At 41.0% G+C, this 22,980-nt stretch overlaps 1 protein-coding gene across 1 annotated transcript in view; it reads left to right on the forward strand.

Annotated features, from left to right (window-relative positions):
* nxph2a (neurexophilin 2a) overlaps positions 1-17,452 on the forward strand; it is a 30,032-nt gene extending 12,580 nt beyond the window's left edge. Inside the window, exon 3 of the mRNA XM_079563493.1 lies at positions 16,223-17,452. Coding sequence (XP_079419619.1) covers positions 16,223-16,963 — 741 coding nt within the window. The 3' untranslated portion in view covers positions 16,964-17,452. The remainder of the gene's footprint in view (positions 1-16,222) is intronic.
* The last annotated feature ends 5,528 nt before the right edge of the window (positions 17,453-22,980 follow it).

Raw genomic sequence — 22,980 nt, forward strand, 5'->3', positions numbered from 1 at the left:
ATAATGCAAATCGGCTTTTAAAAAAAAATATATAAAAAAATATATATATATCTTTTTTTTTAGATTATGCTATTTTTGTAATCGTTCAGTGTAATAATCGAAATTGTAATCGAATTTCGATTAATTGCACAGCCCTACCTCGGTCTTCTCTAAGCGATGCCCTCTCGCACATGACACAAGATCTGGCCCATAGTTCTTTCAGTGTGGTCATAGGTCAAGTCGCCAATTTAATAAAAAACACACTATCGGTGAATTTTATTACATTTTCTCAGGTTTTGCCATGATACATAAGAGGAGACACTACAGGCAATACACATTTTTTCAGGTTTTGGGCCAAATTGGTCTCTGAACATTTAGTTTCACCAGGAAGCAAAACACATACCTACAGTAATCATTACAATAACATGTTTAAATATTACACTGAATCAATGATTCTCCATAGATTTATATGGGAAATCGTAATTTCAAGAGCCATTTTCTCAAAATGCGTTTTTCCATCTCACACTATCTCCACGTCAGTAGCTCATACAGAAATCCAGCCTTGGACTCGACAATATTTTGAAGATTTTTTCAGAGGGATTTTTTAATATCTAATTCCTAGCCTGATTTATTTTGCAAATTTTTTTTAAATTCTTACAGCTTTTTCTACTTTTTAGAAGCCTCCACCTCCAGACAGACTGCACCCTGCACTCTGTCAAAACTGGTGGTGGTGCGATTGTTTAATTTCATCTTGAGGTCTGTTCGCTGTTTAAACATTTTATTATTGATGTTCACATTGACTTGATAGCAATATTGCAATCTTCCAAATGCATTTTCTTGTGTTTAATTAAAAAAACAGTTTTGGTCTCACTGGCATTTTTGCCAATGTTTTTTGGTCTGTTTTTCTTCTAAGTTTTATAAGCTTCTCGGTTACTCAAGTGAAATTGCAACAAGGCCTTTAATCCTCCACAGTGTGGCTTTAATTGCACTTAAAGGGACTATACGGAGTTTAAAAATGTTAAAATTATGTATTTTCCTCCCCCTACATGTTCCAGCCATGTCCTAATGTGTAGAATGAGCCCAGACCTGTTCACCACAACTTCCTCTAAAATCCTGCACTGTCACTCAAAAAGTTGTTAATTCGGGTCCGAAGTGCCGTCATGCACGAGCTTAATATAGAAGCTGCAGTTACGCGTAAGACCTGACGTGGCAGTAGTGAGTATAAAATGACCAACTTGTATCTAGTCTCTTTAAACATGCAATAATTTCGAAGGATCCCCATTATAGAAATCTATCCCGATTTAGATTGTAAGTCAACAATGTGCGTCCATTTGCCTAGACTTCCTTCAGCTCTTCTGGGGGGATCCCGAGGTGGCACCAGACCAGCTCAGAGATAGAGGGCCCGATCTTGTGTTTCTAAACGCAGACAATAGAGCACACTTTCAGATCTGACCACTCCAGACTTAGCGTATTTAAGTGGGAAGTACGTGGGGTGGAGAAACACTCACGACCAATGGCGAAGTTGTGCCCAAAAGCCTTTTTCCTCCAACCAGACTCCAAGGCCAGGAAGGGGCGACGGAGACGGGTTGTGGGGGGTGAACATGTGCATTTGTTTTGTTCGCGTTTACGGCCAAGCAAGTATCGATCCGCGCCGATCTCTTTCTCTCAAGACACAAACATTGTTTAGCTCACGATGGGGTTAATAAAGTTTTTAGTTTGACCTGTGAGAGCCTATAATGATTCAAGAAGAACACAAGGCAGCGCGATGTAAACGAGGAAATGAATGAGAGGCTGCCATCAGAGCTGCTTGTAATAAACCACGCCTCGGTCTAGGGCCGCTCGATTATTGAAAAAATAATAATCACGATTATTTTAGTCATAATTGAAATCACAATTATTCAAACGATTATTTGTTGACTTTGAAAAAAAACGTCTATCTTTTTAAAATTTATTTATTCATCAAAAAACTATGCTGAATATTTTCTGTTTTCTAAACAGTCATAGAAGTACAAATGATTTCAAGTATGCCTCGATTAAGGAGAGGTCTGTTTCACACCTGCCCCCTGCTGGCCAGCCCTCACACCTGTCAGGCAAAAGCATGAGCCATGGCACGTTAAATGCGAAGGGAAAATAATCCCAGTGGCATTAAATAATAATAAAAATCGGCTTTTAAAAAAAAAAGAGTAAATTTTTTTTAAAAATCTAATCGTTAAGTGTAATAATCGAAATTGTAATCGAATTTCGATTAATTACACAGCCCTACCTCGGTCTTCTCCAAGCGACACCCTCTCGCACAGGACACAAGATCTGGCCCATAGTTCTTTCAGTGTGGTCATAGGTCAAGTCGCCAATTTAATAAAAAACACACTACCGGTGAATTTTATTACATTTTCTCAGGTTATGCCATGATACATAAGGGGAGACACTACAGGCAATACAGGGTTTGGGCCAAATTGGTTTCTGAACATTTAGTTTCACCAGGAAACAAAAGACATACCTACAGTAATCATTACAATAACATGTTTAAATATTACACTGAATCAATGATTCTCCATAGATTTATATGGGAAATCGTAATTTCAAGAGCCATTTTCTCAAAATGCGTTTTTCCATCTCACACTATCTCCACGTCAGTAGCTCATACAGAAATTATACTTTCCAGCCTTGGACTCGACAATATTTTGAAGATTTTTTCAGAGGGATTTTTTAATATCTAATTCCTAGCCTGATTTATTTTCACTTTTTTTTTTAAAATTCTTACAGATTTTTCTACTTTTTAGAAGCCAGATCATATTACTCGTCTCTCCACCTCCAGACATACTGCACCCTGCACTCTGTCAAAACTGGTGGTGGTGCGATTGTTTAATTTCATCTTGAGGTCTGTTCGCTGTTTAAACATTTGGGCAGGTTAGACAGACACTGTGGAGTCGCGTGTTACCTCGGGGATCAGCGTAATGAAAACTTAATTCGCTCTTCATTTGCACCTTTCCTCTCACTCGCACTATAAGGAAAGGTTTAACTGCAGAACGGCACAAACAACCTTTAATGACATGGTGATTATTATCAGGCGAAAACCTTTTCTAATCTGTCCAGTCTACGTGCTTGCTGTCGGAAACACACTGGCGTTTTGTGTGGCGTTTTTACATGCACGAGTCTCATATGGGTTCATGCACTGTCCCCATCAAACAGACAGAACATTACTGAAGTAGAGTGGTCAGAATTTCATGTTTTAATATCGTTCCCCATACTGTATTCACTACAATATGTTATCTGAGAAGAATTAATTCATGCACAAGGTGATGATAGTTAATTAATTAAAGTCTCTTCATGTCATACAGCGGTAAGGCCACAGTTCTGTTCCTGTCTGCTGTGATCACACCTACGCCCCGGGACGCTGTTGTAGACCCTCCAAAACATCTGAAGCACAAAAGCCCCTGTCACATGTCTGTGTGTCTGGCCCAATGCTCTCCTGATTAAAAGTGATGTGAGAGGAGCGTGAGGTGGTTCTCCAGTGATCGTCGCTGGCCTGTTCTGTCTCAGAGCCCCCAGGCCCATCAGTGTCTAAAGGCTGCTCTGTAAATGATATGCCCTCTAACATCAGGAGGGAAGGGAGGGGGAGTGTTTTAATAAGAGTGGAGAGCTTGTCGTGCTCGTTCTTGTATTGGTTATGCACGGACTGATTAAAAATGGTGGAGGGTGAATGGACAAAGTATAAAGTCAAGTCAGTGCCCCTATACCACGTTAAGAATTGAAGCAAGGGCTGGTCTGTTTAGTGAGATCAGGTACGAATGGATTTAAATGCCTAAAAATCAGAGTATCAATCCTTTTCAGTAGTTTTGATTTGTTTGGATTTATTCAGTAATATGACATTTATCATTAGGCGTGTTTCATGACCTAAGGTAACCTCGCTTGAAAAAAATACTGCAAACAAGTGCAATTTTGAAATCACTGGGAGGTCACCACTCACAGCTATATGTGCGCGTGGCCACTATAACCAGCCTCGAGGAAGCCCGACGGCCTCTCGTTTGTTTATTTATTTTGTTTTACAGTCCCAGTAGCACTTTATTATGGCTTCTATTATTGATGGTTGTTTTGTACTGTGTTTTAATGTTTTCTATATTTATTGGAGCAGCAGCAACTGATGAATTACCCATGTGGATTATTAAAGTATTCTGATTCTGATTTTAAGTCATAAGAAATACAATTAGAATTTGTATTTATTTAACCAGGATAGTCCCACTGAGATTAAGGATCTCTTTTTCAGGGGAGTCCTGGCCCCAGAGGGGAATCTATTGTACATGTTTTTAGTGGTAGGGGAAACCGGAGTACCCGGAGGAAACCTACGCAGACACGGGGAGAACATGCAAACTCCACATAGTAAGGCCCCGTCCAGGTGGGGATCGAACCCGGGACCTTCTAGCTGTGAGGCGTGAGTGCTAACCGCTGCGCCACCGTGCCGCAAATATCATGATATGGTGCATTTATTTCTGTTATTCAACTTGAAATGTGAAACTAATATATGATATAGCAGGGGTCACCAACCTTATTTCAGCTGAGGGCTACTTTAAGAGCATTAAGTTGTTCGAGGGCTACCAGTTAAAAACAAATCCTAAAGACTTAAACGTACACTGTTCAGTTGTGAGAGCCATCTCGTCATTTTAAAACGGTTTAAGTTTCCGTACGGAGCAAAGCAAAGCAAAACCCCACGCTGTTAAACTCTGAGCTGCAGAGAGAGAGAGAGAGAGAGCCCCGCGTGTCAGAAATAGAGCAGCGCTGCGTCTTTACTTTAATAATTACGGCCAACACATCATGGCTTCTGGCAGGTACTGAAACTAGCGTGCATATTAGTTATATCCGTGATTTAATTTACAGTGCAATCCCTGCAAAGTTTGCAGTTTACAAGGCCTACAGAAGACCAGTGCGTGTTTCTGACAGGAGGGGGCGTGTCATCACGATGGTGGCTCTCCATTGTGATGATATCGTCCATCGGCACAACCCTAAGCTGTATATTAGTTTTATTAGTTACAGGCACTGTAATCTGCAGTGGCTCCATGTTCCTGAGGTTGACAATTCAGGTCTACCTTCAACAGGTCTATATTCTCATTGTGTCATTCGTCAAAACATTTCCCTTTTTCCTGACCATGTGCTGTGTGTCATGGTGCAGACTGGCAGCCATATTTCCGCCAGTCTTTCACAAACTAACAGCTATTTTTCACAAAATTGACTTGATGTATTTTAGCACTTCACTCACAAGGACAACAACCTCGAAATAGAGTGAACGAAACTGTAATAAACAAGCAAAGAAGACGATTGAAGGCAAACTAGTCGACGATTGCCATTTTGGGGCTCTCGGGCTTTCATCCCCCCCTGAGGATGAGGGTGGGAGGACGGGGCACATAAACAGGAACGTTAGTGGGATGCTGAAGAGGCCCTAAGGAGAGGGACTGGGAGGTATTCATAAAACAGAGACTGGATGAGGCGTACAAACTTATATTCATTTAATGGCAAAGTATTATAGTTCAGCTTTTGCGTCTGTCATACCTTTTTTCAACTTCTTGTCAGCTTATTTGTAATATTATTTGGTTTTGTTTAGATCAATGTTGTTTTCCCGCCTGATTGGCCGCCCCCAAACCCTCCACTTCCCCAAAAAACAAACAAACAAACAAACAACATAGCAAGCTGGTTCAGAATATGGCAACGGCCCAGATCCGGCACCGGCACCAGCTTGGTAGAAAAGGCGCATTACTGAGTCCACTGCCGGCTGTCCTCTCTGAATACCTCTCATTTGGCAGGTGTTCGCATCCGAGACGTATTACGAAATGCCTCCGCCGAAACAGGCCGATGTCATTTCCGCCGAATGTCCAGATTTCTGGTACGTACGAACGCATCAGGTTAATGAAGCTTCGGACACAGAAAATTAGCGGCCAAATGAATTGCACCACTAAAGCGAGGTCGACCCGCGCAGATAAATCCATGAAGAACGGCGGAGTGCACTGTGGAGAGTGGTGTGCCGCGCTGATGAGCAGGTTAATTACCCATTTTGTTTATTGTGGGAACCGAGTCTGAAAGCAATTTGCCCCCAGACGCCAATCCTGACCTTATGCGGGGGGAAAAATATAGTCAATAGTATGGCAGCGCGGACAGTGTAGAGTCAGTTAATGTCGACTTATCTACAAAGAACTACATCTGAAATGGTTGTGACGCTTTCTGTCAAGAAATGTAATAATCAGTGTACATTTGGGAAGCACTGACACTGATTCTAGATTGGATGTTGATGCTGGTCAAGGAAAAAGAAATTACAAATATCCGATACCTTTCCCATATATTTTCACCTCTAGATTCAGTTCTTGAATCAGTTTTCCTAATACTGTCTATATGTCCTAATGACTCACATTTTAGATGCATGACAAATTTACAAATATTTGCTTTTTAGTTAAAGAAAATACTCTTGGTATGTTTGCAATGTATCCATTTTTGGCCATATCGTGAATAAATAATGCACAAAATTATAACGCAGCTTAATTTATGTAAGACTAATGCATTATTATTATTAAAATTTAGGTCATGTTAGAAGAAAAATAAGTTATCAGTGGTATCGTGTGTGTCGGCACATACTCACATCCCATGAATTTGAATATTTAAATGTATTCATGTTTTGGTGTGCAGAGTCATGGTTGTAGTAAAAGTAACAGAAGTAAATATGTGTAGCAGCGGCACCAACAGAAGTAGAAATGGCACACCAAAGATTTTCACTCAAGCTTAAATGCAGTATTGGTTGAGTACTTAATGTTTAAAATGATTCCAGCGTAACCGTGCCGTTACTTGCATTCAGTTGCGTCCGTGTAAGTCCTCCCATGCTGACTCTAAAGCCCTAATATGTCCATCTAATCTTTATAACCCCATCACCGCTGAATGCATTTTAACTACATTTTTACAGATGAACTGGATGCCAGATGTCAGTTGCTTCCTAATAAGTTTCCAGAGGCTAGTTGTGGTCGCGGTGGCAATTACCTTCATGTCAGGTCTGTAAAAGATATGTGCGCCCGGGGGACCGCAGACAGACGCCGTGATAGGCTCTTTACAGATGAATGTCCGGGCTGATCCATCCTGACGCTCTGAGCCACGGCACAACTGGTAAATAAGAAGCACATAGATCGAATGCTTGGATAGACGCCATAGTGAAGAATAAGGGCGCAATGCCGAACAATGATCTGCAGATTATGTGCAACAACTCAGGGATCTCTAAGTGAAGCATTGTCTGAGATTTTTGAAGCTCCCATGGTTCGATTATAATTGTTTGATGTTGTCCGTGAGTTGAAAAGAAAAGTTTGTGGTGGAACAGTCGAAGCACACCAGGACACACCATACCTACCAGGACACACCATACCTAGGCCTACGTGTTCGTGCCTTTTTCTATTGTGAACATCCCCGACAATTGCAATGTGACTTGCATGTGTATTGTATTTACTGTATGTTTTTATGGGAAGCGCTTTGTGACCCTGGTCTGTGAAAGGCGCTATATAAATAAATTGTACTTTTTTTTTTCTTTTTCTACTTAAAGTGATAGTCTGTAAAATTTCAAAATGAGGAGAGACAGCAATTTCAAAAGAAAACAACTAAGTATCCCCGTTCCCTCGTGATTGGATCTTGAAAGCGAGTCCTAGTTTGCGAAATGAGGAGAGAGAGAGAAAGAAATTTCAAAAGTATGGCTCCGTCGTCCCCTCCTAATTGGACCGGTTCACAGGAAAGCTCGTCTCATGTTGTGGTAATGAGAATTCTGATCAGTACACAATCTGTTAACCACCTGAACCGAAAAAGAAACAATATATCAACATTAAAACGCAACAAAAGCGCTTCAAAAATGTGACAAGTTTTCTTTCAAATGAGGCATTACTCTGTTGCTCCCCAGTCGGTAGCACAGTGGCGCAACGCTTAGCGCTCATGCTTCACAGCTAGAAGTTCCGGGTTCGATTCCCACCAAGACGGGGCCTTTCAGTGTGGAGTTTGCATGTTCTCCACATGTCTGCGTTTCCTCTACCACTAAAAACAATTGGTGAATCCACCAGCCCAATGTTGCTGACCATCAGCCGGGCTCCACATCTGGAGCTGGGTCTCTGGGCGCGGTACTTACAGACCATCACTTTAAAGGAACAGGCCACCGTTTTTCCATGCTGAGATATGTTCTTACCTGAGCTTAGACACGTTGATGCGTACCTGTCTGGTATTTGTGCGTGCCCGTGGAAGAGCGTGCTAGCTTACAACTCCCCCCCCCCCCTGTTTGTAGCTATAGGAATATGCTGGGAGACAGGGCTGCCTTAACCACTGGGCTAGATTTTCCTGTCAATCACTTCACTTTGCGGCATGACTAACCGTATGCGATGATTGCGCTGCGATTTATGTGTGTACCTGACTACCTGGAGAAGCCCGCCCTACCTGGCCCAGAGGGATACATGTAGGAGTAGCAGGGTTAGGGTTTTTGTGGGATTTAGGGTTAGGGTTATAGGTTAGCGTGAGGGTTTGCGCTGAGGGGGGGTGGGGGCCTACAATTCTGTTTAAGCCCCGGGGCCTATGGATGCATTAAGGTGGGCCTGCTGGGAGAGGCCAAATGCTAGCAACATCTTTGGTCGTTGTTGACTGAGCGCACGCACAATGACCAGACAGGTACGCATCAACTCGTCTAGGCTCATGTAAGAACATATCTCAGTATGTGAAAATGGTGGCCTGTTCCTTTAAGTCTCCAACGGATCTATGCTATTCTATTGCACAACTTGCAGCATAATTGCAACTTAAAAAATGTTACCTTTTACTGTCTCCCATTTCTTCGGACTATGTCTTGCCGAAAAGCCAAAGCTTGGACCTAATAGCATTGTTCAGATATATCTTAAAAGTGACTCTCAAACTGTGTATGGGTACCTGACTTCTCGTGGGTTTACATCATAGAAGCAAAACTGATTATGCATAAACGAATAATTGGCAAATGCCGATTTTTTTTATGAACACAAGCTAGATACATAATAGATACACCACGTCAAACAAAGCTAAAATTGGTTACTTCGAGCTACATTGAAGTCTAAGCATTAACATTGTACAAGGCTTTGCATGCAAACCCTGTTCAAAAGGAGAAGACAAACACTTTAAAAGAAACATCAATTTCTCTAACAGCCTTGTTTACTTCAAAGCCGCTCTTATTTCCGTTTTATGCTGTACAAACCGTGCCAGTTCCGGGCACTTTTGGGAAAGGACATTGCATCTTGAATAATAATATTTTGTAGTGTGTTTGGCAGACAGAGGAAGCAGTCTGACTTGAGCGGTGAATGCACTTTTGACATCAGCACAACAAAGTGAGTGGAGTAATGCGATAATTGTTTATGATGTATGATAAAAGGATGGAAATGTCTGGTGTTTTATTCGGAGCTACCTGAGTGATTCTTTTGAAGGAAGGCAGGAGATGGCACTTCAAATGAGCCACGCAGGTTTGTAGTGTGCGTGTGTGGGAAGATGTAATAGATTTAGATGTGTGTTTGTGCTTTTGAACATAAGGATATAGGAATTTAGTTGATCCACCTCACTTCATGGGTCAGTCTTAGCTCGGATGTTGAGGAACGTTTTCTTCATTTACTTCCTATTTAATTTCCTTCTTTTTGTTAATTGAAATAGTCCGTAACCTTGTTGTATAGTTCAGATAGAATATTGCTTCACAAATATTTTTAAACATGACGCCAGGTAACTCAAGAACAAGTTCAAAGGACAATACGACAATAACATCCAAATTATTATTTGATCCCTGATGATCTGCTACTCACACTGTTCTCCAGTTTGATATCAGAAACATGAACAAAACATGGGCAGGGGAGAGTAAAGGATGGGGGCCTCATATATGAATGTTGTACTCGGGTTCCAGGGGTGGCTGGGTTTGCAGGAGGGGTTCATAACTTTAGCTGGTCAGAGGGTCAGATCATAAGTAATATTGTTTGAGCAAATGTATTGGTTCAAAATCATCTTATATATGACTGACAAAGGAGTACATGTGCATAAACCACACTAATTTCAGTCTATTTCTTTCAAATGAATGGTCATAGGCAATTATTTTTATATTTTGATACATTTGTAGAGTCCACAGTTTTGGACTGGGGGGTGGGAGCATACACAGGGGGAACTCAGAGGAACAAAGGCTGGGAACCACTGAACGATGCTTCACTAATGCGCCCAAACTCAGTGATTTTCTGGTCTGAGCGTGGTCCACACACAGTTTAGACACAATTTAGTCCAAATCAGGTTTATTTCCCAGTTCAGTCCATCCTTCACTTTAATCTAATCACTTTGCTACTTACTACAGCAAACTGTTGGCAGGTAAAATTTAGTTTCATAATAAAAAATGTGATGGGAAGTGATGTGGTGGAAACTGTGTTAAAAATGACTTTTAATAGGTTAACTTTTAATAAGTTTACACCTTTACACCTTTATCACACGTACGAGATGCAACAGTATGATATTTCACCATCAAACATGTTGGTGCTGTCTCCTCTCCACTAAGTGTAACAGTGATAAAATATGTATTAGGGTTTTACAAGTGAATAAAGCACACGCCAGAGCAGAGGCAGATGTGTGATGCAGTGCTCGCACCTGTCAGCACTGAGCCAAGCACTGTCTGATTTATTAGCACTCCAAAAGGTATTACCTCTTGTAATTTAGATTTATTACACAATCAGCGACAAGTGTTTGTCAATTAGAGGCAAGTCAGCAGTGATTTAGTGACCACCTGATTTACACTCACAAGCACACGCTGTACGCTTTAGAAGAGTGTAAACTGTTCTAGTCAGGGTCATCTGCAGTTTTAGTTTGAAAACCACTGTCTTACTGTACAACTCTGTGCTTTGGGATGTTGTCATTTTGGACTTAGAGGAGAAGAGACAAACCCGGCTGGTGCAACATTGGCCTCTTTGCCCGGCGCCGGTGGAATGAGCTCCATAAGTCTGCAGTTATTATCATAATAATGTCTTGTTTCAAGTCGCCCTGAAACGCCTCCAGCTCAGCAGCAGCGCGATTAGAAAATCTTAATTAAGCTTTTGTAGATTCTCCTTCATCAGACCTTGCCTCATTTCTCCACTCACTGTCTTCACCAAACTCACTGGATTTGGAGAAACATTATCCCTGCCTGTTTATAAATACACAGTAGTATATACTGAAATGTATGTTTGCCTGTGGTAAGTACATCTGGATCTTTGTGATCTACTTCATAAGAGATACAGCCCAAGTGAGAATTATGTCTATTGCACTTGACTAAAGGCCCCTTTGACCACCAAACACACAGTCACGCTGACACATAGATAAGCAAGGCGGGTAAAGTGTCATGCCCAATCACAGATTAGTTAGTCTGTTATTTTATGGTTTATGTAAACACATTACAGAGACATTTAAGGCCACGGAACTTTTGGGCTGTCAGAAAAATATATTCATTAATAACAGACTCTCACAGTTGTGCTATGACCAGCCTAAAGGCTTTAACTGCTGTTTGAGACATGAATAAGGTCGCAAGTAATGACAGGATTTGTTTAGAAAGAACTTTTGCATCGCACATTTCATTCATTGTGCTCAAGCCTAACAGGGAAGTTGGTTTAAGTTGGTAGAGTCAAAGGCAAGTGTGGCAGAAAGAGAAGGGTATTAGCCACCAATGTACAGAAAGTGGATAAATGCATAATACTGCAGACTGTGGAGATCCATCAGGCACAGATTATGTGTGTAGCGGCCCATGTGAAAAGGAAATATGTCCCCACAATCTCGGACTTACAAAAACTCTGGGGGTATATCGGCCAATCTACTCGTAGAAGCAGAATTTTTAATGTAGTTCAAAGTGTTTCCAGATCCCACCCCAAAGAATAATGAACAAACAATGACTACTGGAATATTTTAGGACAATGTAACAGTACTTTTACTCGAGGACGAAATCGAAACACCGTCCTTCTGAGTTTCATAAGACGCGGTAACAGTGGTCTAAGCAGCTAAAGCCGACATGTCAGTGGGAGCTTTCAAGTCCCCAGTGCGTCGCATTAGTTATCCCGGCTACGAGCCCCTTGTTGTCACGGCGATTTCCCCAGTTGCTCATCATGCTTAAACTTCTCATTTCCATTACAATCGCTACATGCTAGGCTCACCTGAGATCCGCTCCGAGAGCACTCGCTGCGGCTTTGCTCTTCTGAAGCTGTGCGGGATGACAGCGCATGTGGAGGAAACATAAAGCTTAAGGCTATAGAAGGGAGTAAAGGAGCATATAGGCAGTTGTGTTATGACAGTGGACGCACATTAACACTATGAAATACTCTACAGTTAGCATCGTTTTCCAGACATATGAGAAGATCATTTATATTGCTTGCACATTACCTGAAGATAGGCTATATTTTATTGTTTGAGTGGGGTGTGTGTGGAGTTTGCTTGTTTTTCCAGTGTCCGTATAGTTTTCTGTAGGTTTTTCAAAGCTCACCTACCACCAAAACTATGTACAATATGGACACGGTCTTCCCTGGGGCCCAAGAGAAACTCTCCAATTTGGCATTGCCTAAATTGGAAAAAGGCACAAAAAACTATGAAAAAGCCACAAAATATGACAAAAATGCAATGAAACAAGCCGCAAAAAGCAACAAAAACACAAAAAAGCAATGAAGATGTGGCAAAAATCCGATGACAAAATGGCAACGCAAGGAAAAAGATCCAATGACATCAGTTTTGTAAGTCTTAGCTTTTAAATGAGGTGCTACACTGTAAGCTTTTAGGTTTAGGTACAGCTCGACTGGAGCAAAACCACTTGGTTAAGGTGGGGGTAAGATACGATACGATATACCTTAATTCAATTCATCAGCTGCACAATCAAGTCACACATAAAAACATCAGATTTAAAATAACTAGCAAAAAAAATTCAATAAATAGGACAGTGCAGAGAATAAATATAAAAATATAGAAGTACTGTAAAGCCATTTCATTCCCATTTAGCCCCTTCCACCCAAGAGGTTAAATGAAGGACATCAAAATTCAGATAATCTGAGTCACTATTTACAGACTGTATTTCAATTAGTGCAGTTTTTAATTTCATGACCCACTTCATTGTGTTGCCCTATGTTTGCATGTTTATAGTGTTCATATAGTGTGGCTTACACTATCCAAACACTCAATAGCTTGACAAGCAAAAAAACACAACTAAAGAAAGACATGAAGACTTTGAACTAGGGCTGGACGGTATGAAAAAACAAACAAACAAATGAATCACGATTTTTCTTTTCAATTTAACTTTTTTTTTTTTTTTAATAAATGCATGTAGCTGATTCATGAACTTAGACATTTCTTTTCTTTCAAGTGATTTTCTCCAGTTTAATTGAAAAAATCAAAAATCTTCCATCCAAACTTCAAACCTACGAGCTGCTTCTGCCAAAAGAAATGGCTGTAAATCTGTAAAGTCCCACAACGATTACTGAGATTGACCAAAGTAGAGATAACAATTTCAAAATAAATGTTGATTCATTGCCCAGCCCTACTTTGAACTATCACAAACCACAATTTAAAAAAAGTTGTACACTGCAGACTAATACTTCAAGCTATATATTGCACTATAACACACATCTAATATCTAAAACCATTAAACCTTGATTCACGCAGTCGAGTTACAATGTGATGTAATGGATGTATACTGTATATTTCCCATCCCTGTCAATGAGAACAATAGACTTCTGAAGGAGCTGACATTTGCTGTTCATCCATTGAGGTGCTGCTACACTTGTTACCCCATATTAAATCTCTATGGCGCTTGTAAACCCGTAATGAAAGAGAGTTTATGGGAATGCGAGCTGGTGTAACGCAACGGCAAAACAAATTGTGTCAGACAGCCGTAGTTTGTTAGCTCTGTGCACATGTGGCGCACTCAAAAGCTTAGAGCGAAATTATAATTAGTCTGCTAATACTGCAAACTCGCACACATACTTTCAACATCTGCGCCTCTGCCTGATCCCTGCAGCCGGGCCGCGGGAAATGCCAGCTCTACTAATTACTAATAAAAGTGGCTAAGCTCATCAGCGTGAATTATTAAAGCCCTATCTGAAGTGGACCAGCTCCTGAAGCTAAAGGGGCTTTGAGGTGCTGCTCTGACTGGATTAGCGCTTAACCTCAGAGGAACACGGACTTAATGTTAGGGAGTCGTTACATTGTACTGGAACATCTAACATTGTTACATGAGGTGCCGGTTCATGGGTTAAGAAAGACAAAGGCCATGCGTGTCATCGTTTGTTTAATCTGGCAGGCCAGCGTTAAAGTGCACGGTGATAGGTTCAAGTCAGCGACACATTTCAACAGACACAATGAGAGTGTTTTGCACGCAATACAAAGAAAAAGGAATCTCTGTTTGCTGCACATATGCCAAACGAATGAATGACCGATAAAGGAAAGTTGCCACCTGGATTTAACCCCTTAAGCCCCTCCTGAACCGTGCACATGTACTTCTGTTTGGCTTTACCCAAGTCTAAAAGCTTTACAAAAAAAGCATCAAAATAACGATGAAAGTGGCGAACCCTTCTGTAGGTCTTAGCTTTCAAATTAGGCATTGCACTGTTGCTCTCCAGTTCAGAAGCTTTAAGCCTTGGGTAAAGCCGAACTGGAGAAAATGCGCTCGGTTCAGGCGGCGGGTAAGAGGTTAACGTACTGTTATGATATGGGGTTGCTGCAGGTTCAGCAACACTATGTGCCCAAAGAATAAGATCAGCTGACCTGAACATCCTGAAAGACCGGGTTATTCCATCAGAGGATTTCTTCTTCTCTGATGGTACAGGCTTTTTCCAAGATGGCAATGACAGGATTCATCATACTCACATGTGGAAGAGTGAATCAGGCAGCATGAGACATCATTTTCACACATGGATTGGCCACAGAGTCTAGGGGCCCGATCTTGTGCATCAAAACGGAGACGATAGCGTGACATTTTGCGCTCAGTCGGAGCGCACTTTGTGATCTTGCCACTCCAGACTTAGCGCATTTACGTGGGTGGAGACGCACACATTTTCCTCCAACCAGATCGACTCCGTGTCCAGGAGAGTGGTTGTGTGGGAGTGGGGGGTGAACATGTGCTTTTGTTTTGCTTGGCGTTCACGCCGAGCGCGGCCGATCCGCGCGACAGCGGACGCTGTAGCTCTTTTTCTCTCGAGACGTGAACATCGTTTAGCTCACGATGGGGTAAATAAAGTTTTTAGTTTGACCTGTGAGAGCCTAAGGCTTAAGAAAGAACGCAAGACAGCGCAATGTAAACTAGGAAGTGAATGTCAGCCGTGTTTCCATCAGTGCAGTCACCTCCTCTTGTGACGCCCCCTCACAGGTGGCGGAGGCGAATGGCACATATAGCGCCGCCACTCGGAAAATATTTCGCCAAGAGCCTGCGCCGCCCTGTGCGCCACCACAAGATCTGGCCCCAGATCTTGATCCCATTGAGAATCTTTGGGATGTGCTTGAAAAGGCTTTGCACAGTGGTCATCTTTCTCCCATCATCAATACAAGATCTTGGTGAAAAATGAATGTGTGCTGTAATCAAAGCTAAAGGCGCTCCAACCACATTTTTGTGGCGACTGTTTTTGGTCGGGCAGAGTACAATATCCACGGATCTCCAACCAACAGCTCGGGAGCTACCAGTAGCTTGCCAAACACTTTCTTCGTTCCCACTTTTATTTTTGTTCTAAACATTTGGGTCAATATAGTAAAGAATAAGGACAAAACTTTCTTTGAAATATCACATTGGCTACAATTTCTCCGGGGTTAACTTCACCTAATAACACAAGTGTCTTTGAAGCATAAGTTGTTTTCTGGCATTTTTGTTTTGTGGAAGTAATAAAGGTTGGAGAGTCCTGTCCTATGCTTTCAAAATGAATATAAAATCAGACAAGCTATAATTGAATTACTTTATGATACATGGTACAGGAAGGATCGTATTGAACAGTGTTGCAGTTACTACTATATTCAGGATTGCAGATGCTGTCAAATGAACCTCTCAAGTGTAGGTCAGATAAAATTATATTTTACGGTATATTCCTATTTCCTATGTATCATTTCAATTACACTACGCAGGTTGTAGCAGCAAAAGTGTGTCACATAAAAATGATGAAGGACCAAATCAACCCCCTACTGTGAATCAGAAACTGCTGTATTAGCATATCTCCTCATTCCGCGTTTTAGAAATATGCAATCAAACTCAATCTATTCTGTGTCTTTTTCCCAATAGATCACATGCAGAAAGGTGCACGGCGGAGTCACGCAGCTGATCGAGTTTGGCGACGGCGAGCAGAAGGTGTCTCCCACGGGTGCCAGTCCGCGCATCCTGAACCCCCTGCGTCTGTTTGCTCGCGGCTCCCCAGGCGTCAAAGCCAACATGAGGGAGATGACTTATTTACAGAACATAGAGGACTTCTGGGACTGGTTATCTAATCAAACAGATGCCCAGGCTGTACAGGCCCGCTCCAAGCGCCGGCCAATCGTGAAAACCGGCAAATTTAAGAAGATGTTCGGCTGGGGGGACTTTCACTCCAACATCAAAACCGTCAAACTTAACTTGCTCATCACCGGGAAAATCGTGGACCACGGAAACGGGACATTCAGCGTCTACTTTCGGCACAACTCGACCGGTTTGGGCAACGTTTCGGTCAGCCTGGTCCCCCCGTCGAAAGTGGTGGAGTTCGAGATCGCCCAGCAGTCCACCCTAGAGACAAAAGACACGAAATCCTTCAACTGTCGCATCGAGTACGAGAAGACGGACCGGAACAAGAAGACTGCTTTGTGCAATTTCGATCCGTCGAAGGTGTGCTACCAGGAGCAGACGCAGAGCCACGTCTCCTGGCTGTGCTCCAAACCGTTCAAAGTGATATGCATCTACATAGCCTTCTACAGCGTGGACTACAAATTGGTTCAGAAGGTTTGTCCCGACTACAACTACCACAGTGACACGCCGTATTCCTCCACAGGATGACAGAGCGCCTAACAAGTGCGGCATCCAAATACTTGTCAACATGTAACATAGTTCTCCGTATTAATAAGAGTGGACATTCTGGAATTCTCGGAATAACACTGGGAAAGAGTGTTCGAATTGTGTGTTGGTTTCATTAGGTAGCCAAGCAAAAACAGTGGGTTCAGGAAGTTTTCATTAGCATGTTTTCGAAAGTATTCATAAGTACCTTCATAAGTTAGTAGTATTTTGAAATCTGATCCTCAAAATATTCAAATTATTATTTACAAACCACACACAGGCTTAGAGGCTGCGCCTTTTTGTATCACCACAGGCCTCAGCTTTAATGATGGCTCAAAAACAGCATAACTATGAGGGCGGCGAGTGGGTTTGCAGTTGTTGCAGTCTGAATACTTATGTCACTTTAAAATGTATTTATTTGAATTTATTAATTTTTTTATTTTCAAAACTTAAAGCAGGCCTAAGTAACTAATGCCCCTAGAGGCCATAATAGCCACTGCAGGTGTTGTAGCATGTTGTGTTTGTTTTTTACTCATTCATTTTCAGTCAGAGTATATACTACGCTGACAGAAAAGACAAAGGGAGTAAGGGATATTGTACATTGTGCCACAACTCAATGACACGATGGAGATAATTCTTTTCATTCAAACTTGGCTGTAAATACTGCTAAGGTGGCGCTAGCTTTGCCCGCTAGCCTGTTAGCTTCTTCTTCATGATTCCATTAGTGTGTATTGCGCCGCTGACCCAGAGGCAGCAAAGTTGCAATTGTGGTTTTCTGGCCAGAGACACCAGGGGGAGATGAAAGACCCCCCAATCATCCCATTAACACTTGTATTACCCCCAGAGAGACTACAGAAAGGATTTATTAAGGTAAACAAGTTACTTAGTTCTTCTTTAAGTGGAGACGCTGCAGGTAAAATGCACACATCTACAATAAATACTAAAACAATAACAATATCATGTTATTTCTCACAGTCTATGTATAACATCCAAGATCTGCACTTACAGAAGCACCTATAGACACATTTTTCAGTCTTGTAATTAACATTTTTTTCTGTCTGCAAAATACCGCTCACAGATATTCCCACTTTAAATGTAATTTTTGTTATTCACCTGCAGTGTCTCGCCTTCTCCATGTATAAACGTAGGTTAAACAATGTAGAATATATTTTTTTTTTTACCAATATAGGATTTTGGAAAATGGTCTGAAAACTTCCTGAACCCACTGTAGGTTTTACGATGTTGACTTGGTCCGTGACGCCTCTTCATCTCCACCACGCACATGTTCAGTGTAAACCAATGGGTAATCAGTATCTGTGCAGATGTTTTCTTCAAGGCTAAGCCACCGGCACGGTCTCCTAAACAGAGCACGATAACTAGCTTTGGTTTTCGCAAAGACAATGTAAGACTGTAAATTTTACTCCATCTGAACAGGGTTGGATAATGAAAAGACGCAGATATAAGGATGTTCTTTATGATGAAAAAAAAGAGGAAATTTCCCCATTGTACAAAGGAAGCATTGATCGATGGCCCCATTCAATCTACAAACTAGTTGCATAATTTGTACATGTTAGCACCACAATGAAAGGACAGCATCTATTCTTTCAAATTAGCTGGATTGGATATTACACTTTTCATAGCGCATTGCTTTATCTCAGTCATAATTACCTTTCAAATCCTGCATCTCGAAATGAAATTGTATTGATTGACTGCAGCGAACATTAAGCGACATTAACTGAATCAATTGGCGACTAATCTAATAAGGCAGTTTTTATTACACGAGATGTCAGTCTGGCTCTTGTATTGTATGACGGTGGTTTGGGGAACAGTGGAGAATATCAGACTTCTTAAACACTAGGTTCATCAGAAACAAAACTATAGTGCTAAATCAGGACTGAACTACCCAAGAACTGAATGATGCCTAATACAGCCTCAAATCTAATAAGGCATCGAAAGAAATCTGGAGCTAAACATTCGCCAAGCACAGCACTCCTCTTTAAATGACCAGAGTTGGATTAAAACATAAAAGGATGTCTCTAAATTAGAACAGATAACCTCCTCAGATTATCACTCTAGATTCTGAGAACCCCAGCTGTATAACATCTGTTTTTTTTTTCCTAATCCACTTGAAAGCATTAGAGAATATAAGATCGAGACGGAAAATGGAAGAGGGGCACTAATCAGGACTAAATATTCCCAAACTACACACTGCACCCCCAAGGATTAAAACCGTAAAGACTGGTCCTCTAGCAACATTCCATGAACCACAGCTGTTCAACACCTGTTTTTTTTTTTTTTTTCATAATGCACTTAAAGGCATCAGAGTATAATGTAAGGACGAGACCGGGCGATGGATAAAGGTGTCAAGGGGGAGAGGACTAGAAAGCCGAAGGGAGTTGGGATAATTGCAGGACAGGAGGATTTAGTGACTCTGGCAGACAATTATCACCACTTTGTCATGCTCCTGCCACCAGCCTGACATTACCTGTCTTTAATAGGCTTTAATTAGGCTGGGAAATTTCATTTACCTAGAAACTCCTACCGCACAAGTGAAGAATACACGGAGAATATTAATGAGGAATGAGACTGGAATTCAAAATGTCACGTTTCCCCAGTTGTACAGCATTTACCGACTGACTTTTGATGGAAAGCTGAGAGGCAGCTTTCGTAAAAGTACATGAAGGAATTGGGATATTGTGGAAAAGTCAATACACCTTTCCCAAACGACGACGCACTCGCACGTCACTTTCTGTGAACCATGTCAGCCGCTGCCCGTCTCCAAAGTCACTGTCCCGCTACAATATAAACGCAGCTCAAACAGTGTTATTTATATAGTAGTATGTAAATGCACTAGGCTGTTTTGAAGCTTTTGATACAACAGGTGCTGCGATCTGAGCCGCTTTCAACTTAGTTTCATCCATCCCCTGCATTCAAATGATTATAAAGTTTGAACTTAAGGAGTAAAAACAAAACAAAATACTTAGGTGAGGTTAAAGAAAAGATATAACAGCCATTTAGTCACACGTTTAGTTTAAATAACCAAACTGTCGTGAATACTGTGACATTATTGTGATATTATAATAAACCATTTAAACAATTTTACATTTTAAGACTGAGCTTTTGCACATTTTGAAGTTACCATGTGCTTTTGTTCAAGGCGATGTATGAAAAAAATTTGGAAAATCTCCGTCAGGTGGAAGACATCAGTGATTTTTTTTTTTAAATATGTTGCGCCTTCTTTCAAGAATATGGATTCAGCAGCCGATATAATAATAATTTGCTTATTTCTGTGAATATACAAACTGTATAACAAAAGAAATGCATAGCTAAATCCACTTTTCCACAATATTCCTTGGTTGATTGATCGTAGTCTTAAATTGACGTCTTGTGCTTTGACATAGCGATCAGAAATCAATCCAGCTGCTTCTGTTATTACAAAACGTCAAGTGAAAACCCGCAAGATCTGTTTTAAACTGTCTGCACGGGAATCTGAAGATAGTGCATGTGCCACTGACTGAGTGCACTACAAAATGACCTCTTTCTTTTCAGTGTAAATTCACCCATCAGCTCTAAGTGTAAAGAAGAAAAAACAAAAAAACTACGGGGCACAGCAGGGCGGGACGTGTAAGATAACCAACTCTAAAGAATCATCTATGTTGATATTTTAGTTTGTGCAAAAAATGCTGTGTATAAATGTGTAAATCAGTACAGTGTTTACTTGGCTTTCTCGAAATGATGTCAGTTTCATTTCCCAGAAAAATGTCTCAATGGGTTTGTTAATAATATACAGGACGATGCTATTTGTTTTGTAGGCTCTTCTTTGTGTTAATGTACCCTTTCCTCGTTTCATTTCGCTTCTTAGTTCACCTTGTAAAAACTGTGTGCAAACTTTACTCTGGACTGTTTCAAAACGGGGGGGATCATTTTGTTTAAGATTGTACAGACGAATTTTGATTGGGTTCAGGAATTGTTCAGACACCTTTGTCTATTCCTATTGAAACTTGTTAACGTCTGATACGGAGAACTAGGGCTGCACAATGAGGTTCTTTATGAATATGTCTGACAACTGGCCTAAATGCTATGATACGCCATTATTGTATCGCTGTATTTGAACCATTTCAAAACAAAACTTTAAAAATAATCACTTTAGCCCCTTTTCACAAGCATTTTGTTTTAGGATATTTGGAGGGGGAAAAAAGTGTAAATCTCACTTAGATGAAAGACTTCTGTGGATCTTGCCCCACCTAATGTTGCAGCAATGACAATATTGAATATTGTGCAGCCCTAATGTAGTTTTTCATTTACAGTATTATAGTACAGGGCAACATGCTATGACATTTATAGGCTAATTTGGAATCCACCCCTATTATGTCACTGTATATTTATCAGAAAACAACTTTATATAATTTTAGTATCAGACTTCTACATGACAAAATAGAAATGAGGAGAGGTCTGTTTACTTTCTGAACCCCCTGTAGGTTTTTATTGCATTAAACTTATTTGAACTGGGCGTTTTTGTGTCAGCTCACCCTGTCTGTGTTGCTTGCGTCCTCTCTACCTGCCTTTGCCCGCGCACACACCGCACCAGGATAAACAACCATTTTAAGAGTTACGTTTCAGTGTAGCTTTTTAATGGCCAATAAATCTTTGTCTCGAGGCGAGGATGATAGCAGAGGTGCACTTCAGGGGAGCACATCCATTTTGCCGTGGCCATCAGGGACAGCGGTCTTTTCATTCGCTTCCATTACTCCTATCTGATCAGACGGGAGACTCCTTGGGCATCAAGACGCACAGCCCGCGCTCCACATGCAAACAAGCACGTAATTGACGCGCGCCCCTCACGTTTTATTACGATTTCACTGCGTTTCGTAATTACACAGACTAATAATTACTAATTATTCTCCTTATAATATTTTTTTTAGAGAGTGAATTTTATGATCTGCCTACTTTTTGGAGATATATTTTTTTCTAGTGTAGCTACAAAATAACAATATGCTCCAAAAGTTCCAAGTCCAAAAGTTCTAAGTCACAGTGAAGATCTGTGCTTGTTTGGGCATTATCATCAGTAAATGGTAGAATATTTGTCTAATCATCAGACAAAATGTTATGCTGTACAGTGGGAGGAAAAAGTATGTGAACCCTTTTGAATTTCTTACAGTTCTGCATAAATTGGTCATACAATGTCATCTGATCTTGATTAAATCACAAGAATGAGTAAACAGTGTCTGGTCAAACCAGTGCTTAATTTGTAAATTTGTATTTCCAGGAACACTTTTTGTCTTATGTGATGGATTGGGGGAACAGGCCAAACATTTGCCGGAGCACTCTCATTAAACACCATTATATCAGACACATTTTTTGTCGGATCCTCCTAAATATTTCCCGTATCCTTTACCCTGACAAAAACTGAATTGGGGGAATGCGTTCCCCCAAACAAATACAAGTTGTCATATTTTATTGGCCATGTAAGCATTGAACCTCCTGGCTAAGGATGCTTCAAGAGCTAATTAGACACATTTATGCAGACATTTAGAGTCAGATGTGTCCAACCTGAAGTCCAATCACAGAGGTGTGGCTTGAAGCTGCCCTTGCCACTGAAAAACACACACTCGTTAAGAATTGTCTCTTGTCGAGAAGCATTGTCTGATATGCATCATGCCTCGCTCAAAAGAGCTGTCTGAAGACCTCCGATAAACAATTATTGATTTGCATAAACCTGGAAAATGTTACAAAACCATCTCTAAACGTCATAAATCCACGGTTAGAAATATTGTCTATAAATGGAGAGTTTGGCACTGTTGCTTCTCCTCCAAGGAATGGCCGCCCTGTAAAGATGACTCCAAGGGCACAACGCAGAACACTCAATGAGGTAAAAAAGAACCCTAGAGTGTCAGCTAAAGACTTACAGAAATCATTGACACATGACATCTCTGCTGACACGTCTACAATACGTAGAACACTGAACAAGAATGGGTTTCATGGGAGGAGAAAGCCATTGATGTCTAAAAATAAAACATTGC

Source organism: Gobius niger, assembly GCF_951799975.1.
Source record: "Gobius niger genome assembly, chromosome: 9".
NCBI lineage: Eukaryota > Metazoa > Chordata > Actinopteri > Gobiiformes > Gobiidae > Gobius > Gobius niger.